The 22,055-nt window shown below is 39.8% G+C and overlaps 1 protein-coding gene across 1 annotated transcript; it reads left to right on the forward strand.

Annotated features, from left to right (window-relative positions):
* The first annotated feature begins 6,905 nt into the window (after window positions 1-6,905).
* cwc25 (CWC25 spliceosome associated protein homolog) lies at window positions 6,906-22,055 on the forward strand. The gene is made up of 9 exons (XM_061977138.2): window positions 6,906-7,070; window positions 9,828-10,000; window positions 10,074-10,310; window positions 12,272-12,341; window positions 17,084-17,214; window positions 19,692-19,758; window positions 19,839-20,038; window positions 21,407-21,574; window positions 21,669-22,055. Exons 1-9 carry the CDS (start codon window positions 7,053-7,055, stop codon window positions 21,778-21,780), a joined length of 1,176 nt encoding a protein of 391 aa, XP_061833122.1. The 5' UTR covers window positions 6,906-7,052; the 3' UTR covers window positions 21,781-22,055.

A 22,055-nucleotide genomic window follows, 5' to 3' on the forward strand; every position in this document is an offset into this window, starting at 1 on the left:
GCGGTGTACACTCTGGACAAGTCGCCACCTCATCACAGGGCCAACACAAATAGACAGACAACATTCACACTCACATTCACACACTAGGGACCATTTAGTGTTGCCAATCAACCTATCCCCAGGTGCATGTCTTTGGGGGTGGGAGGAAGCCGGAGTACCCGGAGGGAACCCACGCAGTCACGGGCAGAACATGCAAACTCCACACAGAAAGATCCTGAGCCCGGGATTGAACTCAGGACTACTCAGGACCTTTGTATTGTGAGGCAGATGCTCTAACCCCTCTTCCACCGTGCTGCCCAATCAATCAATCAAAAACAAGGTTTTCCAAAATAAGAGAACAACTTCAACTTCAGTTATGGAAAAAATGCCAACATGGCGCTGCCATATTTATCATTGAAGTCACAAAGTGCATTATTTTTTTTAACATGCCTCAAAACAGCAGCTTGGAATTTGGGACATGCTCTCCGTCAGATAATCCTAATACCCACTACCCACTGGGGCGGTATAGCTCGGTTGGTAGAGCGACCGTGCCAGCAACTTGAGGGTTGCCGGTTCGATCCCCGCTTCCGCCATCCTAGTCACTGCCGTTGTGTCCTTGGGCAAGACACTTTACCCACCTGCTCCCAGTGCCCACCCACACTGGTATGAATGTACAAACCCTGTTTCCATATGAGTTAGGAAATTGTGTTAGATGTAAATATAAACGGAATACAATCCATCCATCCATTTTCTACCGCTTATTCCCTTTGGGGTGGCGGGGGGCGCTGGAGCCTATACGGAATACAATGATTTGCAAATCCTTTTCAACCCATATTCAGTTGAATATGCTACAAAGACAACATATTTGATGTTCAAACTCATAAATTTTTTTTTTTTTGAAAATAATAATTAACTTAAGGGCATGTTCACCACTGTGTTACATGGCCTTTCCTTTTAACAACACTCAGTCAACGTTTGGGAACTGAGGAGACACATTTTTTAAGCTTCTCAGGTGGAATTCTTTCCCATTCCTGCTTGATGAACAGCTTAAGTTGTTCAACAGTCCGGGGGTCTCCGTTGTGGTATTTTAGGCTTCATAATGTGCCACACATTTTCAACGGGAGACAGGTCTGGACTACAGGCAGGCCAGTCTAGTACCCGCACTCTTTTACTATGAAGCCACGTTGATGTAACACGTGGCTTGGCATTGTCTTGCTGAAATAAGCAGGGGCGTCCATGGTAACGTTGCTTGGATGGCAACATATGTTGCTCCAAAACCTGTATACCTTTCAGCATTAATGGCGCCTTCACAGATGTGTAAGTTACCCATGTCTTGGGCACTAATACACCCCCATACCATCACAGATGCTGGCTTTTCAACTTTGCGCCTTTAACAATCCGAATGGTTCTTTTCCTCTTTGGTCTGGAGGACACGACGTCCACAGTTTCCAAAAACAATTTGAAATGTGGACTCGTCAGACCACAGAACACTTTTCCACTTAGTATCAGTCCATCTTAGATGAGCTCAGGCCCAGCGAAGCCGACGGCGTTTCTGGGTGTTGTTGATAAACGGTTTTCGCCTTGCATAGGAGAGTTTTAACTTGCACTTACAGATGTAGCGACCAACTGTAGTTACTGACAGTGGGTTTCTGAAGTGTTCCTGAGCCCATGTGGTGATATCCTTTACACACTGATGTCGCTTGTTGATGCAGTACAGCCTGAGGGATAGAAGGTCACAGGCTTAGCTGCTTACGTGCAGTGATTTCTCCAGATTCTCTGAACCATTTCATGATATTACGGACCGTAGATGGTGAAATCCCTAAATTTCTTGCAATAGCTGGTTGAGAAAGGTTTTTCTTAAACTGTTCAACAATTTGCTCACGCATTTGTTGACAAAGTGGTGACCCTCGCCCCATCCTTGTTTGTGAATGACTGAGCATTTCATGGAATCTACTTTTATACCCAATCATGGCACCCACCTGTTCCCAATTTGCCTGTTCACCTGTGGGATGTTCCAAATAAGTGTTTGATGAGCATTCCTCAACTTTATCAGTATTTATTGCCACCTTTCCCAACTTCTTTGTCACGTGTTGCTGTTATCAAATTCTAAAGTTAATGATTATTTGCAAAAAAAAAATGTTGATCAGTTTGAACATGAAATATGTTGTCTTTGTAGCATATTCAACTGAATATGGGTTGAAAATGATTTGCCAATCATTGTATTCCGTTTATATTTACATCTAACACAATTTCCCAACTCATATGGAAATGGGGTTTGTAACTTAGATATTGGGTTTCACTATGTCACTAGAGAAAAAGCGCTATATAAATATAATTCACTTCACTTCACTTCACTACAACTATGGGAAATACTATACTTTGACTTTCACAAAGTGCATTATTTTTTTTTTTAAACATGACTTAAAACAACAGCTACAAAAACAATGAAGGCACACGGCTTCAGTTCAGAGTATACTACGTCCGTATTTTACCGGATATGTACCGCTCCATACAACGGCGTTTTGAAAAAAGTCATTAATTTTACTTTTTGAAACTGTTACCGATAATTTCCGATATTACATTCTAAAGCATTTATCGGCCGATAATATCGGACATCTCTACTTGTTACAGTTGAAAAATATCATATGTATTTCAAAAACCAACCAACCCATGACTAAGATTTATTTTCTATAAATTTCAGGTGGATTGAACAAAACATGTGGTTCACTTTTACAGTGTTTTCCACTGGCTCATGATCGATCAGCTGTGGCATTTATTCGGGAAAAACAGGCACTGTTCCAGCACAGGATGACACCTTGTCTTTTTCAGTTGTTGACATGTCGTCTGTGGTACCAGCTGAGGACTCTGACATTGCATCCACTATTTTGAGAATGTCTCTAGCGTGGTGTTGGACCACAGCTTTTGGCAACTCACCGAGAATGTTGGTATGCATTGCAGGTTTTGTTGTCATGAGGTAGCTTTCATGTGATGTACAAAACCCAAAACCAGTGAAGTTGGCACGTTGTGTAAATCGTAAATAAAAACAGAATACAATGATTTACAAATCATTTTCAACCTATATTCAATTGAATGGACTGCAAAGACAAGATATTTAAAGTTCGAACTGGAAAACGTTATTTTTTGCAAATAGTCGCATTTGGAATTTGATGCCTGCAACATGTTTAAAAAAAAAACAGGCACAAGTGGCAAAAAAGACTGAGAAAGTTGAGGAATGCTCATCAAAGGTCACCACTTTGTGAACAAATGCGTGAGCAATTTGTCGAACAGTTTAAGAACATTTCTCAACTAGCTATTCAAGAGATTCAAGATTCAAGATGCTTTATTATTGTCCATTTTTTAACATGTACAAGACATATAAGAACTGAAATTTCATTTTCGGCACAGTCCCACTAAGAGCAGACATACGCTACAGGGGGACAAGACGGGACCGCCAACGGATCAGCCACTTACAGCGCTCCTTAAAAAAGGTGGGAAAAAGGTGATATTGGGAAAGGGGGGGAAGAGTAAAAAAAATATTAGTCTAAGGCTGGACCTTCGGGAGGGGTCCAGACTGAGTCCAAGGAAAAAACCTCACATAGCATAGCACACATAAACATGATACATATAATCACAACAACTCGCAACAGAGGGGGGGGATTTGGGGCCCTGGAGGCCGGCCTGCCGCTATAAAGCGCTACTCAGCCATCCATAACCCCGAAGAGGAATTAAGCAGTGGTGAAGGCGTTGATTGAGGAAGGGGCGAGTGCGTGCATGTATGCCCAATTAACTTGGGTGAGATGTTGAAATGTTTTTGTGGACTGGGGCCGATCTCAAAGTTCAACACCAGTTGTTGTTGAAAAAAAGGAAGGTCAAAAGCGTCCATCGTTGAGGAGTCCTCGGGGGAGTTTTTCAGAACATCCTGTTCCTGCGTCAAGGCCATTCGAGGGAGTCAAATTGTAGATTAGGATGTTGTTTTCTTCGAGCAGTCAGAACAATGACTTTCCTGCTCAATGTGTCCGTGCTGGTTCTCTCAAATTAAATTTAATTCTCCTTCTCAGCAAGCTTCTCCATGATGAGATTCATTTTGCGATTCATATCAGAAATCGTCACAGTCTGTGTTCCACAGCCCGGCCCAATACTTCCATTGCGACGAACAGCCGTTGGGCTCCTTGACGATACACCAGCGCAATGCCCAGCCCAATCAGCAGGTGCCCCGCGATCACGGTTCCAAATAGGTAGATGTCTTCCACGTCCTCGATGGAAAGGACTGAGAGGCACATGATTCTCCATTCATCCCAGGAGTCTCTCACGTACCCCGCAGCAATGGTTCCACCAGGGCAGCCAGGCTCCCCCGAACCTCTTTTCCTTGTCGAAAAGACTTTGTCAATTGCGTCGAGAGTCCAGCTGATCATATCCATGTTTGATGTTTAGATTTGAGGACAGCGCAAATAAAGAGACTTCAAAAAAGTTCAGACAAGACAAAACGAAGAAAGCAAGCAGGGAAGGAGGGAGCGGAGAAAAATGTGACCGCCCTCACCAAGAGGCAAGACAGAAATTGCAAGGAATTTAGGGTTTTCACCATCTACGGTCCATAATATCAAAAGGTTCAGAGAATCTGGAGGAATCACATCACTATCAATATTATTATCACATAAGTGATGATATTCCGGACCTTCGATCCCTCAGGCAGTACCGTATCAAAAAGCAACATCAGTGTCTAAAGGATGTCACCACATGGGCCCAGGAACACTTTAGAAAACTACTGTCAGTAACTACATTTTGTCGCTACATCTCTAAGTAGAAGTTAAAACTCTACTATGCAAAGCCAAAGCCATTTCAACAACACCCAGAAACGCCGCCGGCTTGGCTGGGCCCGAGCTCATCTAAGATGGACTTTTGCAAAGTGGAACAATGTTCTGTGGTCTGACGAGTCCACATTTCAAATTGTTTTTGGAAACTGTGGACGTCGTGTCCTCCAGACCAAAGAGGAAAAGTACCATCCAGATTGTTATAGTCGCAAAGTTCAAAAGCCAGCATCTGTGATGGTATGGGGGTGTATTAATGCCCGAGGCATGGACAAATTACATATCTGTGAATGCACCATTAATGCTGAAAGATACATACAGGTTTTGGAGCAACATATGTTGCCATCCAAGCAACGTCTTTATCATGGACGCCCATGCTTATTACAGCAAGACAATGCCAAGCCACGTGTTACAACAGCATGGCTTTGTAGTAAAAGAGTGCGGGTACTAGACTGGCCTGTCTGTAGTCCAGACCTGTCTCCCATTGAAAGTCTGTGGCGCATTATGAAGCCTAAAATACCTCAACGGAGACCCCGGACTGTTGAACAACTTAAGCTGTACATCAAGCAAGGATGGGAAAGAATTGCACCTGAAAAGCTTCAAAAATTGGTCTCCTCAGTTCCCAAACGTTTACTGAGTGTTGTTAAAAGGAAAGGCCATGTAACACAGTGGTAAAAATGCCCCTGTGCCAACTTTTTTGCAATGTGTTGCTGCCATTAAATTCTAAGTTAATTTGCAACAAAAAAAAAGTGTTTCTCAGTTCAAACATTAAATATCTTGTCTTTACAGTCTATTCAATTGAATATAAGTTGAAAAGGATTTGCAAATCATTGTATTCTGTTTTTATTTACGATGTACACAACTAACCAACTTCACTGGTTTTGGGTTTTGTATATTCTAAGTATTTTGGTGTTTTTAGGTTTAGAGTCATACTTGATGAGATGTGTCAAATACCAGTCCATATTATTATGTTGAGCACTTTTTAGGGGTATAAATGGAGTCTATCATTATGTGGTTTATTTCACACATGTGCTTCTCAACTATCTTGTTTTATTTATTGATTCATTGTTATTCCTATATAGTATGTATTATTATTATTAAAATATTTACTATTACATATATTAGTTATCGTTATATATCATTTTGTTTTGATATGCAAACAAATGAACAAGATTTCAATGACATCACACACTCTTATAATGTCTCTTTGTTTTGATATGAAAACCTGCCTTTTAGTTTTATCCAAATATGTCATATGATAATTATACTGTATGTCTGACATTTACAATAAACCAAAATAGTGCAATGAGTTATGGTTATTTTTTATCATTGATAGATCTGTATCTCAATTTACCTATGCAGTATATAAAAACTGTTTAAGATGGCGGCCGCATTGACGCGTCGTTCCAATGGACAGCAGAATTGTTTTCTTTAAGAACAATTGAACATACATATTAAGGCACTTTCAATACGATTCAATAATTTTTTTCAATATTTTACACGAGGTTGAGCAATTTACATAGAAATATAAAATACATCAAATTAAAATACAATCCTCATACAAACAAAACCTGTTAAAGTAAAAGTAAGACACAATACAAATTAGATTAAAATAAAAATACATATAAATGAATGAAAAAAAAATAAAAAAATGGGATAATAATTTAAGGACTTTTCTGATTTGTACCATCTTCCAAGATTTAGTTGTTAACTTGAAATCATTAAACCAATGATTTCCAACTGACAGCAGAGTCAGAGGCGGCCTCTTATGTTTTCATATCTTTGCCTTGAACACACCACGATCTGTACCGGAAGAGAATAATAATAATATTTTTATTTTTATTTTTATTGGAATAAAAATCAAATACAAACAAATATATTACGACATAACTTCCATCCATCCACGTTTTTCTACCGCTCATATTTCCAAATAATAACATAATCTTGTATTCGTAACTGTGCTGAAGTTGAAATTGTATTTTAGTAACAATGAAATACAAAACATAAATACATTATATTTCAAAAGTAAAATCTTACAGAACAATTGTATTGTAGTCATGGATAACACATTCAAATAACTCATTTTATTTTGCAACTCAACCGGAAGTTAAATATACGAACCAGGAAGTGCAATACTGCCTACGCATAAACACTTAAAGGCCGCTGTGCCTCGGCTGCCGTTTTGTAGCGTTCGTTTTGGCAACGGACGAAATTGTTTACTTTCTTAATTACTTTCTTTTTTGTCTGAACACAACATTTTCTCTCAAAATGGGGGGTGGCGACCTGGTAAGTATAATCTGTTTACATCTGTAAGACGAGACAGCCTGTGTTGTGTAAGGCTAGTTCACTCTTTGCTAACACTATCAATGTCCCCTTCTGTTCATATGATATATATATATACATATATATATATATATGCATATATATATAATATATATACAGGTAAAAGCCAGTAAATTAGAATATTTTGAAAAACTTGATTTATTTCAGTAATTGCATTCAAAAGGTGTAACTTGTACATTATATTTATTCATTGCACACAGACTGATGCATTCAAATGTTTATTTCATTTAATTTTGATGATTTGAAGTGGCAACAAATGAAAATCCAAAATTCCGTGTGTCACAAAATTAGAATATTACTTAAGGCTAATACAAAAAAGGGATTTTTAGAAATGTTGGCCAACTGAAAAGTATGAAAATGAAAAATATGTTGGCGGGCCAATTTAGAACAGAAATACCATGGTCCATAAACCAGGCACGGGTAGATTTTGCGCTGTGTGCAGGCGCCAAGTCCTGTTGGAACTTGAAATCTCCATCTCCATAGAGCAGGTCAGCAGCAGGAAGCATGAAGTGCTCTAAAACTTGCTGGTAGACGGCTGCGTTGACCCTGGATCTCAGGAAACAGAGTGGACCGACACCAGCAGATGACATGGCACCCCAAACCATCACCCAACCATGCAAATTTTGCATTTCCTTTGGAAATCGAGGTCCCAGAGTCTGGAGGAAGACAGGAGAGGCACAGGATCCACGTTGCCTGAAGTCTAGTGTAAAGTTTCCACCATCAGTGATGGTTTGGGGTGCCATGTCATCTGCTGGTGTCGGTCCACTCTGTTTCCTGAGATCCAGGGTCAACGCAGCCGTCTACCAGCAAGTTTTAGAGCACTTCATGCTTCCTGCTGCTGACCTGCTCTATGGAGATGGAGATTTCAAGTTCCAACAGGACTTGGCGCCTGCACACAGCGCAAAATCTACCCGTGCCTGGTTTACGGACCATGGTATTTCTGTTCTAAATTGGTCCGCCAACTCCCCTGACCTTAGCCCCATAGAAAATCTGTGGGGTATTGTGAAAAGGAAGATGCAGAATGCCAGACCCAAAAACGCAGAAGAGTTGAAGGCCACTATCAGAGCAACCTGGGCTCTCATAACACCTGAGCAGTGCCAGAAACTCATCGACTCCATGCCACGCCGCATTAACGCAGTAATTGAGGCAAAAGGAGCTCCAACCAAGTATTGAGTATTGTACATGCTCATATTTTTCATTTTCATACTTTTCAGTTGGCCAACATTTCTAAAAATCCCTTTTTTGTATTAGCCTTAAGTAATATTCTAATTTTGTGACACACGGAATTTTGGATTTTCATTTGTTGCCACTTCAAATCATCAAAATTAAATGAAATAAACATTTGAATGCATCAGTCTGTGTGCAATGAATAAATATAATGTACAAGTTACACCTTTTGAATGCAATTACTGAAATAAATCAAGTTTTTCAAAATATTCTAATTTACTGGCTTTTACCTGTATATATATATGCATATATAGAGACAGAGAGAGAGAGATGTCCGATAATATCGGCCGATAAATGCTTTAAAATGTAATATCGGAAATTATCGGTATCGGGTTTTTTTTTTATCGGTATCGTTTTTTTTGTTTTGTTTTTTAATTAAATCAACATAAAAAACACAAGATACATTTACAATTTGTGCACCAACCCAAAAAATCTCCCTCCCCCATTCACTCATTCACACTCATTCACACAAAAGGGTTGTTTCTTTCAGTTATTATTATTCTGGTTCCTACATTATATATCAATATATATCAATACAGTCTGCAAGGGATACAGTCCGTAAGCACACATGATTGTGCGTGCTGCTGGTCCACTAATAGTACTAACCTTTAACAGTTAAATTTACCCATTTTCATTAATTACTAGTTTCTATGTAACTGTTTTTATATTGTTTTACTTTCTTTTTTATTCAAGAAAATGTTTTTAATTTATTTATCTTATTTTATTTTATTTTATTTTTTAAAAAGGACTTTATCTTCACCATACCTGGTTGTCCAAATTAGGCATAATAATGTGTTAATTCCACGACTGTATATATCGGTATCGGTTGATATCGGTATCGATTGATATCGGTATGGGTTGATATCAGTATCGGTAATTAAAGAGTAGGACAATATCGGATCTCGGCAAAAAGCCATTATCGGACATCCCTATATATATATATATATATATATATATATATATATATATATATATATATATATATATATATAGTTTGTATATGTAGTGACGGGGGGTCCAAACTCGTATGTTGAAAAATTGGAGGATGCGGGAGCCATCTCTTGTATTTCAAATTTTATAAACATCCTAGTTCAATGTACCGTAATGTATTTGCTAAAAATGAGTAAACAGTCTGCATGATGGGCAAACATTTTTCTCATGCATTACGTTGTATTGCTCTCGTTACTTGTTTCGATCAGGGGTGTCAAACTCATTTTAGCTCAGGGGCCACATGGAGGAACTATATTTCAGCTACTCTTTAAACATCACTACATTCTCCAATAACATATAAAAGATATAAACATGCTAGATTTTACAAAGAAAACTTCACTCCAAAAATATAAATATCTCCACAATCAGATACATATAGGGGGAAAACCTGTAATAACTAGCTGCAGGCTGTAAAATGGCCCCCGGGCCGCATTTTGAACACCACCTCGTGTGTTATATGTTTCCCCTTTATCTTTGTCATAGAACTTGAAGAAGAGCTGGCATCCCCAGACTATGAAAAACATCGAGCGCGTTTGGAAAGCTGAGCAAAAACATGAATCCGAATGCAAGAAGATCGAAGAGCTTCAAAAGGAGTTAAAGAATGAAAGAGCACGGGAAGAAATAACCCGATACGCAGTGGAAACCGGTGCCATAAAGTGAGTTATTATGATATTTTCTCACGTAAAGACACATTGCACAATGTCAACGTGTCGTTTGTATAATTTACAGAAAGAAGGATGATCGTCTGGACTGGATGTACCAGGGTGCTTGTAATCAGGTGTCCAGAGACGAGTATCTCATGGGACGTCCCATTGACAAGCAGATCACTGACCAATATGAGGAGCCTGAAAGTGGTCCCTCAGCAGAGACTGGCCTTCTGCCTGGCTCAATCTTCAGCCCTGTCACCACTGCCTCAAATCTCGACATGGCCGCCAAGATCCGGGAAGACCCTCTCTTTGATATTAGGTGAGTGATCCCCGTTTTTTCATTACTGATGTTACAAACCCTGTTTCCATATGAGTTGGGAAATTGTGTTAGATGTAAATATAAACGGAATACAGTGATTTGCAAATCCTTTTCAACCCATATTCAATTGTATACACTACAAAGAAAAGATATTTGATGTTCAAACTCATAAACTTTATTTTTTTTTTGCAAATAATAATTAACTTAGAATTTCATGGCTGCAACACGTGCCAAAGTAGTTGGGAAAGATCATGTTCACCACTGTGTTACATGGCCTTTCTTTTTAACAACACTCAGTAAACGTTTGGAACTGAGGAGACACATTTTTGAAGCTTCTCAGGTAGAATTCTTTCCCATTCTTGCTTGATGTGCAGCTTAAGTTGTTCAACAGTCCGGGGGTCTCCGTTGTGGTATTTTAGGCTTCATAATGCGCCACACATTTTCAATGGGAGACAGGTCTGGACTACAGGCAGGTCAGTCTAGTACCCGCACTCTTTTACTATGAAGCCACGTTGATGTGACACGTGGCTTGGCATTGTCTTGCTGAAATAAGCAGGGGCGTCCATGATAACGTTGCTTGGATGGCAACATATGTTGCTCCAAAACCTGTAGGTACCTTTCAGCATTAATGGCGCCTTCACAGATGTGTAAGTTATGGCACTAATACACCCCCATACCATCACAGATGCTGGCTTTTCAACTTTGCGCCTATAACAATCCGGATGTTTTTTTTTCTCTTTGGTCCGTAAGACACAACGTCCACACTTTTCAAAAACAATTTGAAATGTGGACTCGTCAGACCACAGAACACTTTTCCACTTAGTATCAGTCCATCCTAGATGAGCTCAGGCCCAGCAAAGTCGACGCCATTTGTGGGTGTTGTTGATAAACAGTTTTTGCCTTGCACAGGAGAGTTTTAACTTGCACTTACAGATGTAGCGACCAACTGTAGTTACTGACAGTGGGTTTCTGAAGTGTTCCTGAGCCCATGTGGTGATATCCTTTACATACTGATGTCGCTTGTTGATGCAGTACAGCCTGAAGGATCGAAGGTCACGAGCTTAGCTGCTTACGTGCAGTGATTTCTCCAGATTCTCTGAACCCTTTGATTATATTATGGACTGTAGATGGTGAAATCCCTAAATTCCTTGCAATAGCTGGTTGAGAAAGGTTTTTCTTAAGCTGTTCAACAATTTGCTCACGCATTTATTGACAAAGTGGTGACCCTCGCCCCATCCTTGTTTGTGAATGACTGAGCATTTCATGGAATCTACTTTTATACCCAATCATGGCACCCACCTGTTCCCAATTAGCCTGCACACCTGTGGGATGTTCCAAATAAGTGTTTGATGAGCATTCCTCAACTTTATCAGTATTTATTGCCACCTTTCCCAACTTCTTTGTCATGTGTTGCTGGCATCAAATTCTAAAGTTAATGATTATTTGCACACAAAAAAATGTTTACCAGTTTGAACATCAAATATGTTGTCTTTGTAGCATATTCAACTGAATATGGATTGAAAATGATTTGCAAATCATTGTATTCCGTTACATCTAACACAATTTCCCAACTCATATGGAAACAGGGTTTGTATTTCACGCACTTCCATACCTAAACTTAGCCTTTGCAGTATATAAGTGTGTTGAAAAGTACGACAAAGTGCAGTGTGCCATCTATACCTGAATGTTGCACTTAACACGCAACAAATGGTACGTGTGTAAATTATGGACCACTCTCAATCATTGCCATCTAGCAAAAGAGGAGGAACTAACTCAAATGGTTTCAATTTTAATTGAATAATTGATCATCATTTCATGTAAGCAATAGAGTAATGGATTTGGTACAGCACCTCACTGTCAAAATTTGTGCCCTCAAGTACACAGGAGGTACATAGCAAGTATTCCATTTGAGACCCAGTCTTTAACAAATTAAATCACCTTGTGTTTGTTTTGTACCACAGGAAACGTGAGGAAGAAAAGAAGAGAGAAGTCTTGACGAACCCTGTGAAGATGAGAAAAATCAAAGAAATGGTAAAACATGTTATTTCGGTTTGTTGCATTCTGAGGGTCAACGCAAACCTGTTCTGTGATGGTGGTCGACTTGTTTGCATTTTGAGTCAGATTTTCCCATGGGAAATAATGGCGTAAGATACAGTGGAACTAGGGCTGGGCGATATGGCCTTTTTTTAATATCTCGATATTTTTAGGCCATATCGCGATACACGATATATATCTCGATATTTTGCCTTAGCCTTGAATGAACACTTGATACATATAATCACAGCAGTATGATGATTCTATGTGACTACATTAAAATATTCTTGTTCATACTGCATTAATATATGCTCATTTTAAACTTTCATGCAGAGAGGGAAATCACAACTAAGTCAATTGACCAACACTGTATTTATTAAACAGTTATTAAGCTGTGGCACAAACATTCTTGTCATTTCCAAAACAGAAAGTGCAAGATTGTCAGAGACATTTTAAAACAAGCTATAAGTGCACTTTTGTGCATGATGACGTACAAGATATTTCAATAAGTGTCACATAAAAATGAGCTGCATATCAAATAGTATATGTCCTACGGTGTTGATGTGGAAATAGTTGCTTCGGCATTTAGTTGGTGTGGCACCGAATGGAGATGTTGACATGATGTAAAGACCTATTCCCGCTTGAAGCCAAACCACCGCCAGACGATGGACCCCGTGCTGTTTTTCCTGGGAATTAATTATTCCTCCATTTGTTACCAGATTCGCACCTTCTTTCTCTCGTATTACCACTCAAACCACACCGTTAGCTGTTAGCATCACAGCTAAGGTTACCATGTCACTACCTCTCGCTCCGCGGGAGCGTGGGACGTTGCTCACGTGACAGTATGTGACGTATGTAAGAAGGTGCGCTGGTTTTAAAGTCTCTGTGAGAAGGAGAGACAGGAAGGAGTGATAAACGCATGCAGTTTAATGACCCTCAGCTAAAAGCAACTGCGTGAGAACGTATACTCATAAATCTTGATATAGTCATTTTCTATATCGCACAGAGACAAACCCACGATATATCGAGTATATCGATATATCGCCCAGCCGTAAATGGAACCCGCTTAAAGAGGACCTGTTAGGCAAAACCACCTTTTCTTACCTATGGGTATCTGTTTTTGTGTATTTTGGATCTCCATAAGTCCTGAAAATGTGAAATCAAACCATGGAGGCATGGCAGAGATAATTATAAAACAATCGTGCCTTCCTTCATACTTCCTCCAAACAAAGCGTTTAGAATTAGCCCAATTTGTGACGTTTTTTTAACATGTGACGTCAGCGGATATCTCCATATATGGTAAGGTTTTCCCCTAAGAGCTTGCACAAGTCCACCATTGTAGTCCAACGTTGTAGTCAATAAGTTCCTTTTTTTCTCTATCCTCTTATTGTGGGGCATACTAGCTTGTACATGCACATGCATGCTAAAATCCTGCCTGTCACAATTTTTAATACAAAGTAGCATATAGTTCTAACTTCATATGGAAGCGCTAAAAACTACAGCATGGCTGACGAAATAAGACGTTGTCGAAGTGGAAGCATGTAAAAAAGACAATACGGCGCATCATGAAGAGAGGGTCACAAAGCGGCTTGAAGATGGTCTGTAAAACATAATCTATGCAACATTTTGACCAAAGAACCACCATTACATGTTATGTAGACCACAAGGAAGTGTTTTGAATGGAGAAAAAAATCATAATATGACCCTTTGTGTCAATCCCGTTTACGTCAGCCTCCTGTCTGTCGACCAGCTCCTCAAGTCCTGATTAATCAAGCAATCAAATTGTATTAATTTAACAATTTTAATGCAAAGGCAAATTACAACACAAAGTGCTTTACACCTGTAAAAAAAGAAGAAATCACACATGCACACAAAGCACTATTGACAATAATAATACATGGTATGGCACTGAGGATTGAGTAAAAGCACCACTTTTGAGGCATCCATGTTCTTCTTGCTAAAAAGTTTGTGCTTTACATTCCATTTCATTATTAATGTTGACATATTTGCCATACAATATTGGACTGAGCAGTCAGGACGGAGACCTGCCATGGCGTTGCTTGATAACATGAGTTTTGTGCTATTGTAGATATGTATATTTCTCGTAATTCCAAATACCGTATTTTCCGGATCATGGGGCGCACCGGATTATAAGGTGCACTGCCGATGAGCGGGTCTAGTCAGGTCTATTTTCATACAAAAGGCGCACAAGATTATAAGGTGCATTAAATGGGTCATTTTTTATTTTTTTTTCTAAATTGAAAACACTTCCTTGTGGTCTACATCACTGTTTTTCAACCACTGTGCCGCGGCACACATTATGTGTTATTGTTGAGTGTCAGTGCTGTCTAGAGCTCGACAGAGTAACCGTGTAATACTCTTCCTTATCAGTAGGTGGCAGCCGGTAGCTAATTGCGTTGTAGATGTCGGGAACAGCGGGAGGCAGTGTGCAGGTAAAAAGGTGTTTAATGCTTAAACATAAGGTGAGTGCCCCTAAGAAAAGGCATTGAAGCTTAGGGAAGGCTATGCAGAACGAAACTAAAACTGAACTGGCTACAAGGTAAACAAAAACAGAATGCTGGACGACAGCAAAGACTTACTGTGGAGCAAAGACAATGTACATCCGAACATGACACGACAATCACCAATGTCCCCACAAAGAAGGATAAAAACAACTGAAATAGTCTTGATTGCTAAAACAAAGTAGATGCGGGAAATATCGCTCAAAGGAAGACATGAAACTGCTACAGGAAAATACCAAAAAAACAGAAAAAGTCACCAAAATAGGAGCGCAAGACAAGAACTCAAACACTACGCACAGGAAAACACCAAAAACCTCAAAAAGTCACAGCGTGATGTGATAGGTGGTGACAGTACACCTACTTTGAGACAAGAGCTACAGTGATGCATGCTTGGTTATGGTTTAAAGTCATATCCAACAATTGCGACAACGACTTTTTACTGTCAACTGAGTTTTGTTTTTTAATGATCTCAACTGGTGGTGTGCTTCCACATTTTTTCAACGCAAAAAATGTGCCTCGGCTCAAAAAAGGTTGAAAAACATTGGTCTACATAAGATGTAATGGTGGTTCTTTGGTCAAAATGTTGCATGGATTATGTTTTACAGATCATCTTCAAGTCGCTTTCTGACAGTCGCTTCAGGATGTGCCGTTTTGTGGGCGATCTTATTTACGTGGCTCACCTTCGGCAGCGTCTTTTCTCCGTCATCTTTGTTGTAGCAGTGTAGCGTGCAAGGACGGGGGTGGAAGAAGTGTCAAAAGATGGAGCTAACTGTTTTAATGACATTCAGACTTTACTTAAATCAATAACGGAGCAGAATCTCCTCATCTGTGGATCACTAGTGCAATAACAACGCCGAAAATGTGCCCCATTAAAAAAAAAAAACGTCCGATCGGAACTCTCTAATAACTAAAGTTCCTTGGGTGAATAATGTAAACTCACTACGCCGGTATGTTTTAACGCTTTCATGGCGAGTTTACTGACAGATATAAGTAAGAACTTTACACTACTTTATATTAGAAATGGCAACAGCGGAGGATGAATGTCCCATAACAAGAAGATAGAGAAAAAGAAGAAGCTTATCGACTATATCAGGGGTGTCAAACTCAAATACAGAGTGGGCCAAAATTTAAAACTGAACAAAGCCGCGGGCCAAGGTTGAACAAATTAACCTTTTAATAGGGACCCAAACGAGTTTTGCATTAAATATTGAACAAGCAAGGCTTATATAACTTTATAGTGACATGCAAAATCGAGTTTCAAATAATAAAAATTAAAAAATATCAATGGCATATCAAATACAATTTAAATAAAAATGTAATGCCTCTTTTCTATTTGCAGCCTTCTGAGGTAAATATCAACATTAACTTTTTCCACAGGCTAATAAATTAGAAAATAAAATAACAATGAATAAACCAACCATTCAGGACTTTAAACTGCTCAGTTTGCAACACACTGATCTAATCTGATGTGCCCAAGCCAGATACCTGCCATCTTTTCTTGGATGCTAGTTCATTAATGTCGGGGCTCAGGCTTTGAGCTGAGGCAACCTTCATTATCGAACGAAGGTGTTCATCAGTCATTATACCTCGTAGTCCACTCGGACCACAGTCTTGGGAGCGTGCTTTAAAGGCGCTGCGTTTATTGTCCTCTACAAGCTGTCGTCACGTCTGCTTTTCATCCATTCCAACAACGTGCCGGCCCGATCACAAACTATGTGCGACTTCTGCACGCACACACACGTGAATGCAAAGCATACTTGGCCAACAGCGATACAGGTTACACTGACGGTGCCCGTATAAATAACTTTAACACTGTTAGAAATATGCGGCAAACTGAATCCACACCAAACAAGAATGACAAACACATTCCGTGCGTCGGTTGAGGTGGGCGGGGTTGAGGGGGCGGAGTTTGGTAGTGGGGGGGTGTATATATATATATTTGGTGTTGTTTTCTTGAGTCATATTGCAATATCTTATGTTTGACTGCCATCTATTGGTCACACTTATCATTTCACCATGGACCAAATAAAATAGCTTTGAAGTCGGTAAGCACAACCTAAATTTTCCGTACATTAGGCGCACTGTCGAGTTTTGAGAAAATGAAAGGATTTTAAGTGCGCCTTATAGTCCTAAAAATACGGGAGTATGACCTCAGGTCATTTGACGACCACGGCGCATTACTGATGAATAACCTTTTACATCGTCCATCTCTCACAGCTGCGGCAAAATCTTGAAAAGAAAGACAAGAAAAAGAAGAGGAAGAAGGACAAAGAGCGAAGAAAGGAGAGGAAGCACAAGAGAAGACACTCAAGTTCTAGCTCAGATGAGGACGATAAGAAAAAACACAGGTACACAAAGTTTTTTAATTTCTAAAACTATATCAGTTATTTTACCAGCCAAATTTGTCTTTGTTTCTCATACTTTCATCTATTTGTGTTGTGGTGCCCGCTCGCACGCCATAAACACAATTTAATGGGACTTTTTGAATATAGCTTGTTAGCAAATTTGCATAATTGACCATTAGGATCAAGTGATGCTTCTAGGTATGCGTCCTTCATCTCTGATGCATTCAAATCCACGATCCGTGCGTCCTGGGTCCTCAGTTATTACTAGGATTGTCCTGATACCAATATTTTGGTACCGGTACCAAAATGTATTTCGATTATTTTCTAAATAAAGGGGACCACAAAAAAAATGTAATTATTATTTTTTTTGTTTGTTTTTTTAATCTTACGGTACATTGAACATATGTTTCTTATTGCAATTGAAGAACAATTTTGTCCTTAAATAAAATGGTGAACATACTAGACAACTTGTATTTTAGTAGTAAGTAAGCATACAAAGGCTCCTAATTAGTCTGCTGACATATGCAGTAACATATTCAGGCGCGCTATCTTTTGTTAGCGGTGACGCCGGTGTGCTATTGTATCCTCCTACGGTGTGTAGTGAAGCATGTTTAGCTATTCCTCGTCCTGCAGGGATGATACTTGTAAGAAACGTACTGTATTTGTCGCCATGGAGGCGAGGATTAGTGATTTAGAAGTAGCTAAAACACTGCCGACTGCGGATGGATGTTCACTGCTAGCTAGATAGCCATGTCTTAATGCACCTCTTCCTGAGGGTCATACTTGCCAACCTTGAGACCTCCAATTTCGGGAGGTGGGGGGTGGGTGCGGGGGGCGTGGTTAAGAGGGGAGGAGTATATTTACAGCTAGAATTCACCAAGTCAAGTATTTTATTCATATATATATATATATATATATATCCCTGCGACCCCGAAGGGTATAAGCGGTAGAAAATGGATGGAGATATATATATATATATATATATATATATATATATATATATATATATATATATATAAAAAGTAATTGACTTTCAGTGAATTCTAGCTATATATATATATTATAATATATATATATATATAAAAGAAATACTTGAATTTCAGTGTTCATTTATTTACACATATACACACACATAACACTCATCTACTCATTGTTGAGTTAAGGGTTGAATTGTCCATCCTTGTTCTAGTCTCTGTCACTATCTTTCTAACCATGCTGAACACCCTCTGATTATGCATTGCTGTGTGGCACGCACAAAAGTGCTTTCATCAAATGCACTAGATGGCAGTATTGTCCTGTTTAAAAGTGTCACAATATTGCTGTTTACGGCAGACGGACTGCTTTACTGTAGACGTTCTTTATATTGTGGGAAAGCTGGAGGGGGCGTGGCCTCCAGCTCCGCCTGAATTTCGGGAGATTTTCGGGAGAAAATTTGTCCCGGGAGGTTTTCGGGAGAGGCGCTGAATTTCGGGAGTCTCCCGGAAAATCCGAGAGGGTTGGCAAGTATGCTGAGGGTGTTTCAGTGTTATAACTTCACCTTTATCGTCAGTTTTTAGGCCAAAATGCGTCCGTTCTCCGTTTTCTGTCTACACACTGTATCTTCTTGTAAGTAATAATAATAATAATAATAACTGGGATTTATATAGCGCTTTTCTAAGTACCCAAAGTCGCTTTACATGTAGAACCCATCATTCATTCACATCTGGTGGTGGTAAGCTACTTTCATAGCCACAGCTGCCCTGGGGTAGACTGACGGAAGCGTGGCTGCAATTTGCGCCAACGGCCCCTCCGACCACCACCTATCATTCATCATTCAATTCACCGGTGTGAGTGGCACCGGGGGAAAAGGGTGAAGTGTCCCGCCCAAGGACACAACGGCAGCGATTTTTTGGATGGTAAGAGGCGGGGAGCGAACCTGCAACCCTCAGATTTCTGGCACGGTTGCTCTACCCACTACGCCATGCCGCCCCAATAAGTACTTTGTGATTGTGCGCTGCCGAACATGCTCCGTGTGCCAGCTTTTTTGAAACATGTTGCAGGCATCGAATTTCAAATGAGCTAATATTTGCCAAAAATAACAAAAGTTTTCTAATTTGAATGTTAAGTATCTTGTCTTTGCAGTCCATTCAATTGAATATATGTTGAAAAGGATTAGCTAATCATTGTATTCTGTTTTTATTAACGATTTAAACAACGTGCCAACTTCACCGGTTTTGGATTTTGTAAATATGTGCTTTCATTTAAGAGTCTCCAAAAGTCTCCACTAAATGTATCTCTAGTTGTATGTTTTTGTAAATGAATGAATGGCTTACTAAATATAGCCACTGAGTTGCTTCATTGGCGGCTCTAATAATCCCTTGTGCGTTATATTGTGTTAATAAGCAACTAATCCAGCAGTACCGTCCAAATGAATAAATGCATGAATCGGAATCAGTAAATGCAGATAAGACACAATGACCACATTTAAGTATTTCTTTCAGGTCACGAGAAGAAACGTCCCCTCACTCCAAATCTCATAATCATCACGTTCCAGGCTATGGCCTCCAGGTGAGTCACCAGCATTAAGACGATGTGACACATGCAGTGGGCCATAACTCTTACAGTACATTATTTTCTTTGTGCTGTAGCTCCCTGCTGGCAGACATCACCAGTCCTCTGCTTTAAATCACACAAGACGCAATGAGAGAAGTAGAAGCCAATCTCCTCCGAGGCAAAATGGGGAAAGCCGCTCCTCCTCTTCCTCACTCCGACAGGACAAGAAAGTGGAGGTCAGCGCTCGTAGCCCCCAGAGAGAACGCTACCAAAGGCAGCGGAACCATGTGTCAAAGTAAGAGATGAAGATATCTGACACTTAGAGTTTGTACTTGCGTAAGTCGAAATCTCAGAAGTCTGTTCAGGGATGCCAGTCAATCTTTAGTTTGTTTCAGTTTTTGAATCGTCCTACAATTGATCATTTAAATCAGCTACAATAGTACCTCACTTTTCAGTGTCAAAAGATGGAGCTAACTGTTTTAATGACATTCAGACTTTACTTAAATCAATAACGGGGCAACATCTCCTCATACGGAAACAACAAATGTCCCGTGAAAAATCGTCCGACCGGAACTCTCTAATAACTAAAGTTCCTTGGGTGAATAATGTAGACTCACTACACCGGTATGTTTTAGCGCTTTCATGGCGAGTTTACTGACAGATAATAGTAGCACTTTACACTACTTTATATTAGAAATGGCAACAGCGGAGGATGAATGTCCCATAACAAGATAGAGAAAAAGAAGCTTATCAACTACGGTGTCGGCACGGACTACAAAGGCGGATTCACCCAATTTTTCAGGACTTATGCAGATCCCAAATACGGATCAGCAGGTACCAGAAGGTAAGAAAAGTTGCTTTTGCATAATATTGCGAAACAAAACGCCAGATAATGTCTTATCTTATACACACCATAGTAATACTCGTATGTTTAATGCGCCGACAATCCATCAAGCGGTGCGGCTTCATAGCTTACCAAAGTCGTACTAAAACATTTTGATGGATTTTTGAGCGCCGTGTGTAATGTTCTATAATTTCAATGGAACATATAAAATGTTGGTGTTGTTTACTTTAATCATATTGCCATCATATCGCAGTCTACACGTATCACTTATGTCTGACTGCCATCTACTGGTCACACTTATCAATTCACCATGTACCAAATAAAATTGCTTCGAGGTCGGTAAGCACAACCAGCATTATTCCGTACATTAGGCGCACCGGGTTATAAGACGGACTGTCGAATTTTGATGGGAAAAAGGATTTTAAGTGCGCCTTATATACCTACTCAGTGGCCTAGTGGTTAGAGTGTCCGCCCTGAGATCGGTAGGTTGTGAGTCATACCAAAGACTTTAAAAATGGGACCCATTACCTCCCTGCTTGGCACTCAGCATCAAGGGTTGGAATTGGGGGTTAAATCACCAAAAATTATTGGCCACTGCTGCTGCTCACTGCTCCCCTCACCTCCCAGGGGGTGATCATGGGTGATGGGTCAAATGCAGAGAATAATTTTGCCACACCTAGTGTGTGTGTGACAATCATTGGTACTTTAACTTTAACTAACAGTCCGGAAAATACGGTATCAGACCAATATCGGATCAGGACACCCCGGGTTGTGCGAATTGGCAACACCGTTTAATCAGCCCCTCGTGTTTTTTTGCAGGAAGCTCTCTAGAGAGGAGCTGGAGCAGAAGAGAAAAGAGATGATGGACCAGGCCAAGCAGAGGGATGAGGACAGGGAGAACAATGTCAGAAGATACAGGAAGCAAGATGAGCAGGAAAAACAGCAGGAACAAAATTCCAAACGGCACCGCCATGTTGGCTTTATCCAGTATGTTTTTTTATATCTTGACACATCCTGAATTTGTGTGTGATGTCACAATGTATAGTTGATGTCCAATAATGCTACTCTTCCTCTCTTACAGTGACATGAAGCTGGAGAGTGCTGCTACATCTTCCTTAGAAGACAGAGTGAAGAGGAATATCCACTGCATTCAAAGAACACCAGCTTCCCTGGACAACTTCATGAAGAGATGAACACACACAGACTTTGTGCACACAGATCGAAAACATGTGCAGCAAGAATATGTCATTTACCTAAACTGGGACCGGTGATGTGATGAACAGGAAATCATAACGGCTCCATGTCTGTCTGTCATTGTAACATCACTTTGATTTATTTTGTGTAAACTCTGTATTATAAATATTTTCCCTTTTTCAGTTTTTACAGTCAAATAGGACTGACTTGTGATGCTTTTATGACAAATGTTATGTACTCCTACAAAGAAACTGCTGGAAATCTATCAATAGAA

This window comes from Nerophis lumbriciformis, linkage group LG16 (genome assembly GCF_033978685.3).
Source record: "Nerophis lumbriciformis linkage group LG16, RoL_Nlum_v2.1, whole genome shotgun sequence".
In the NCBI taxonomy this organism is placed as follows: domain Eukaryota; kingdom Metazoa; phylum Chordata; class Actinopteri; order Syngnathiformes; family Syngnathidae; genus Nerophis; species Nerophis lumbriciformis.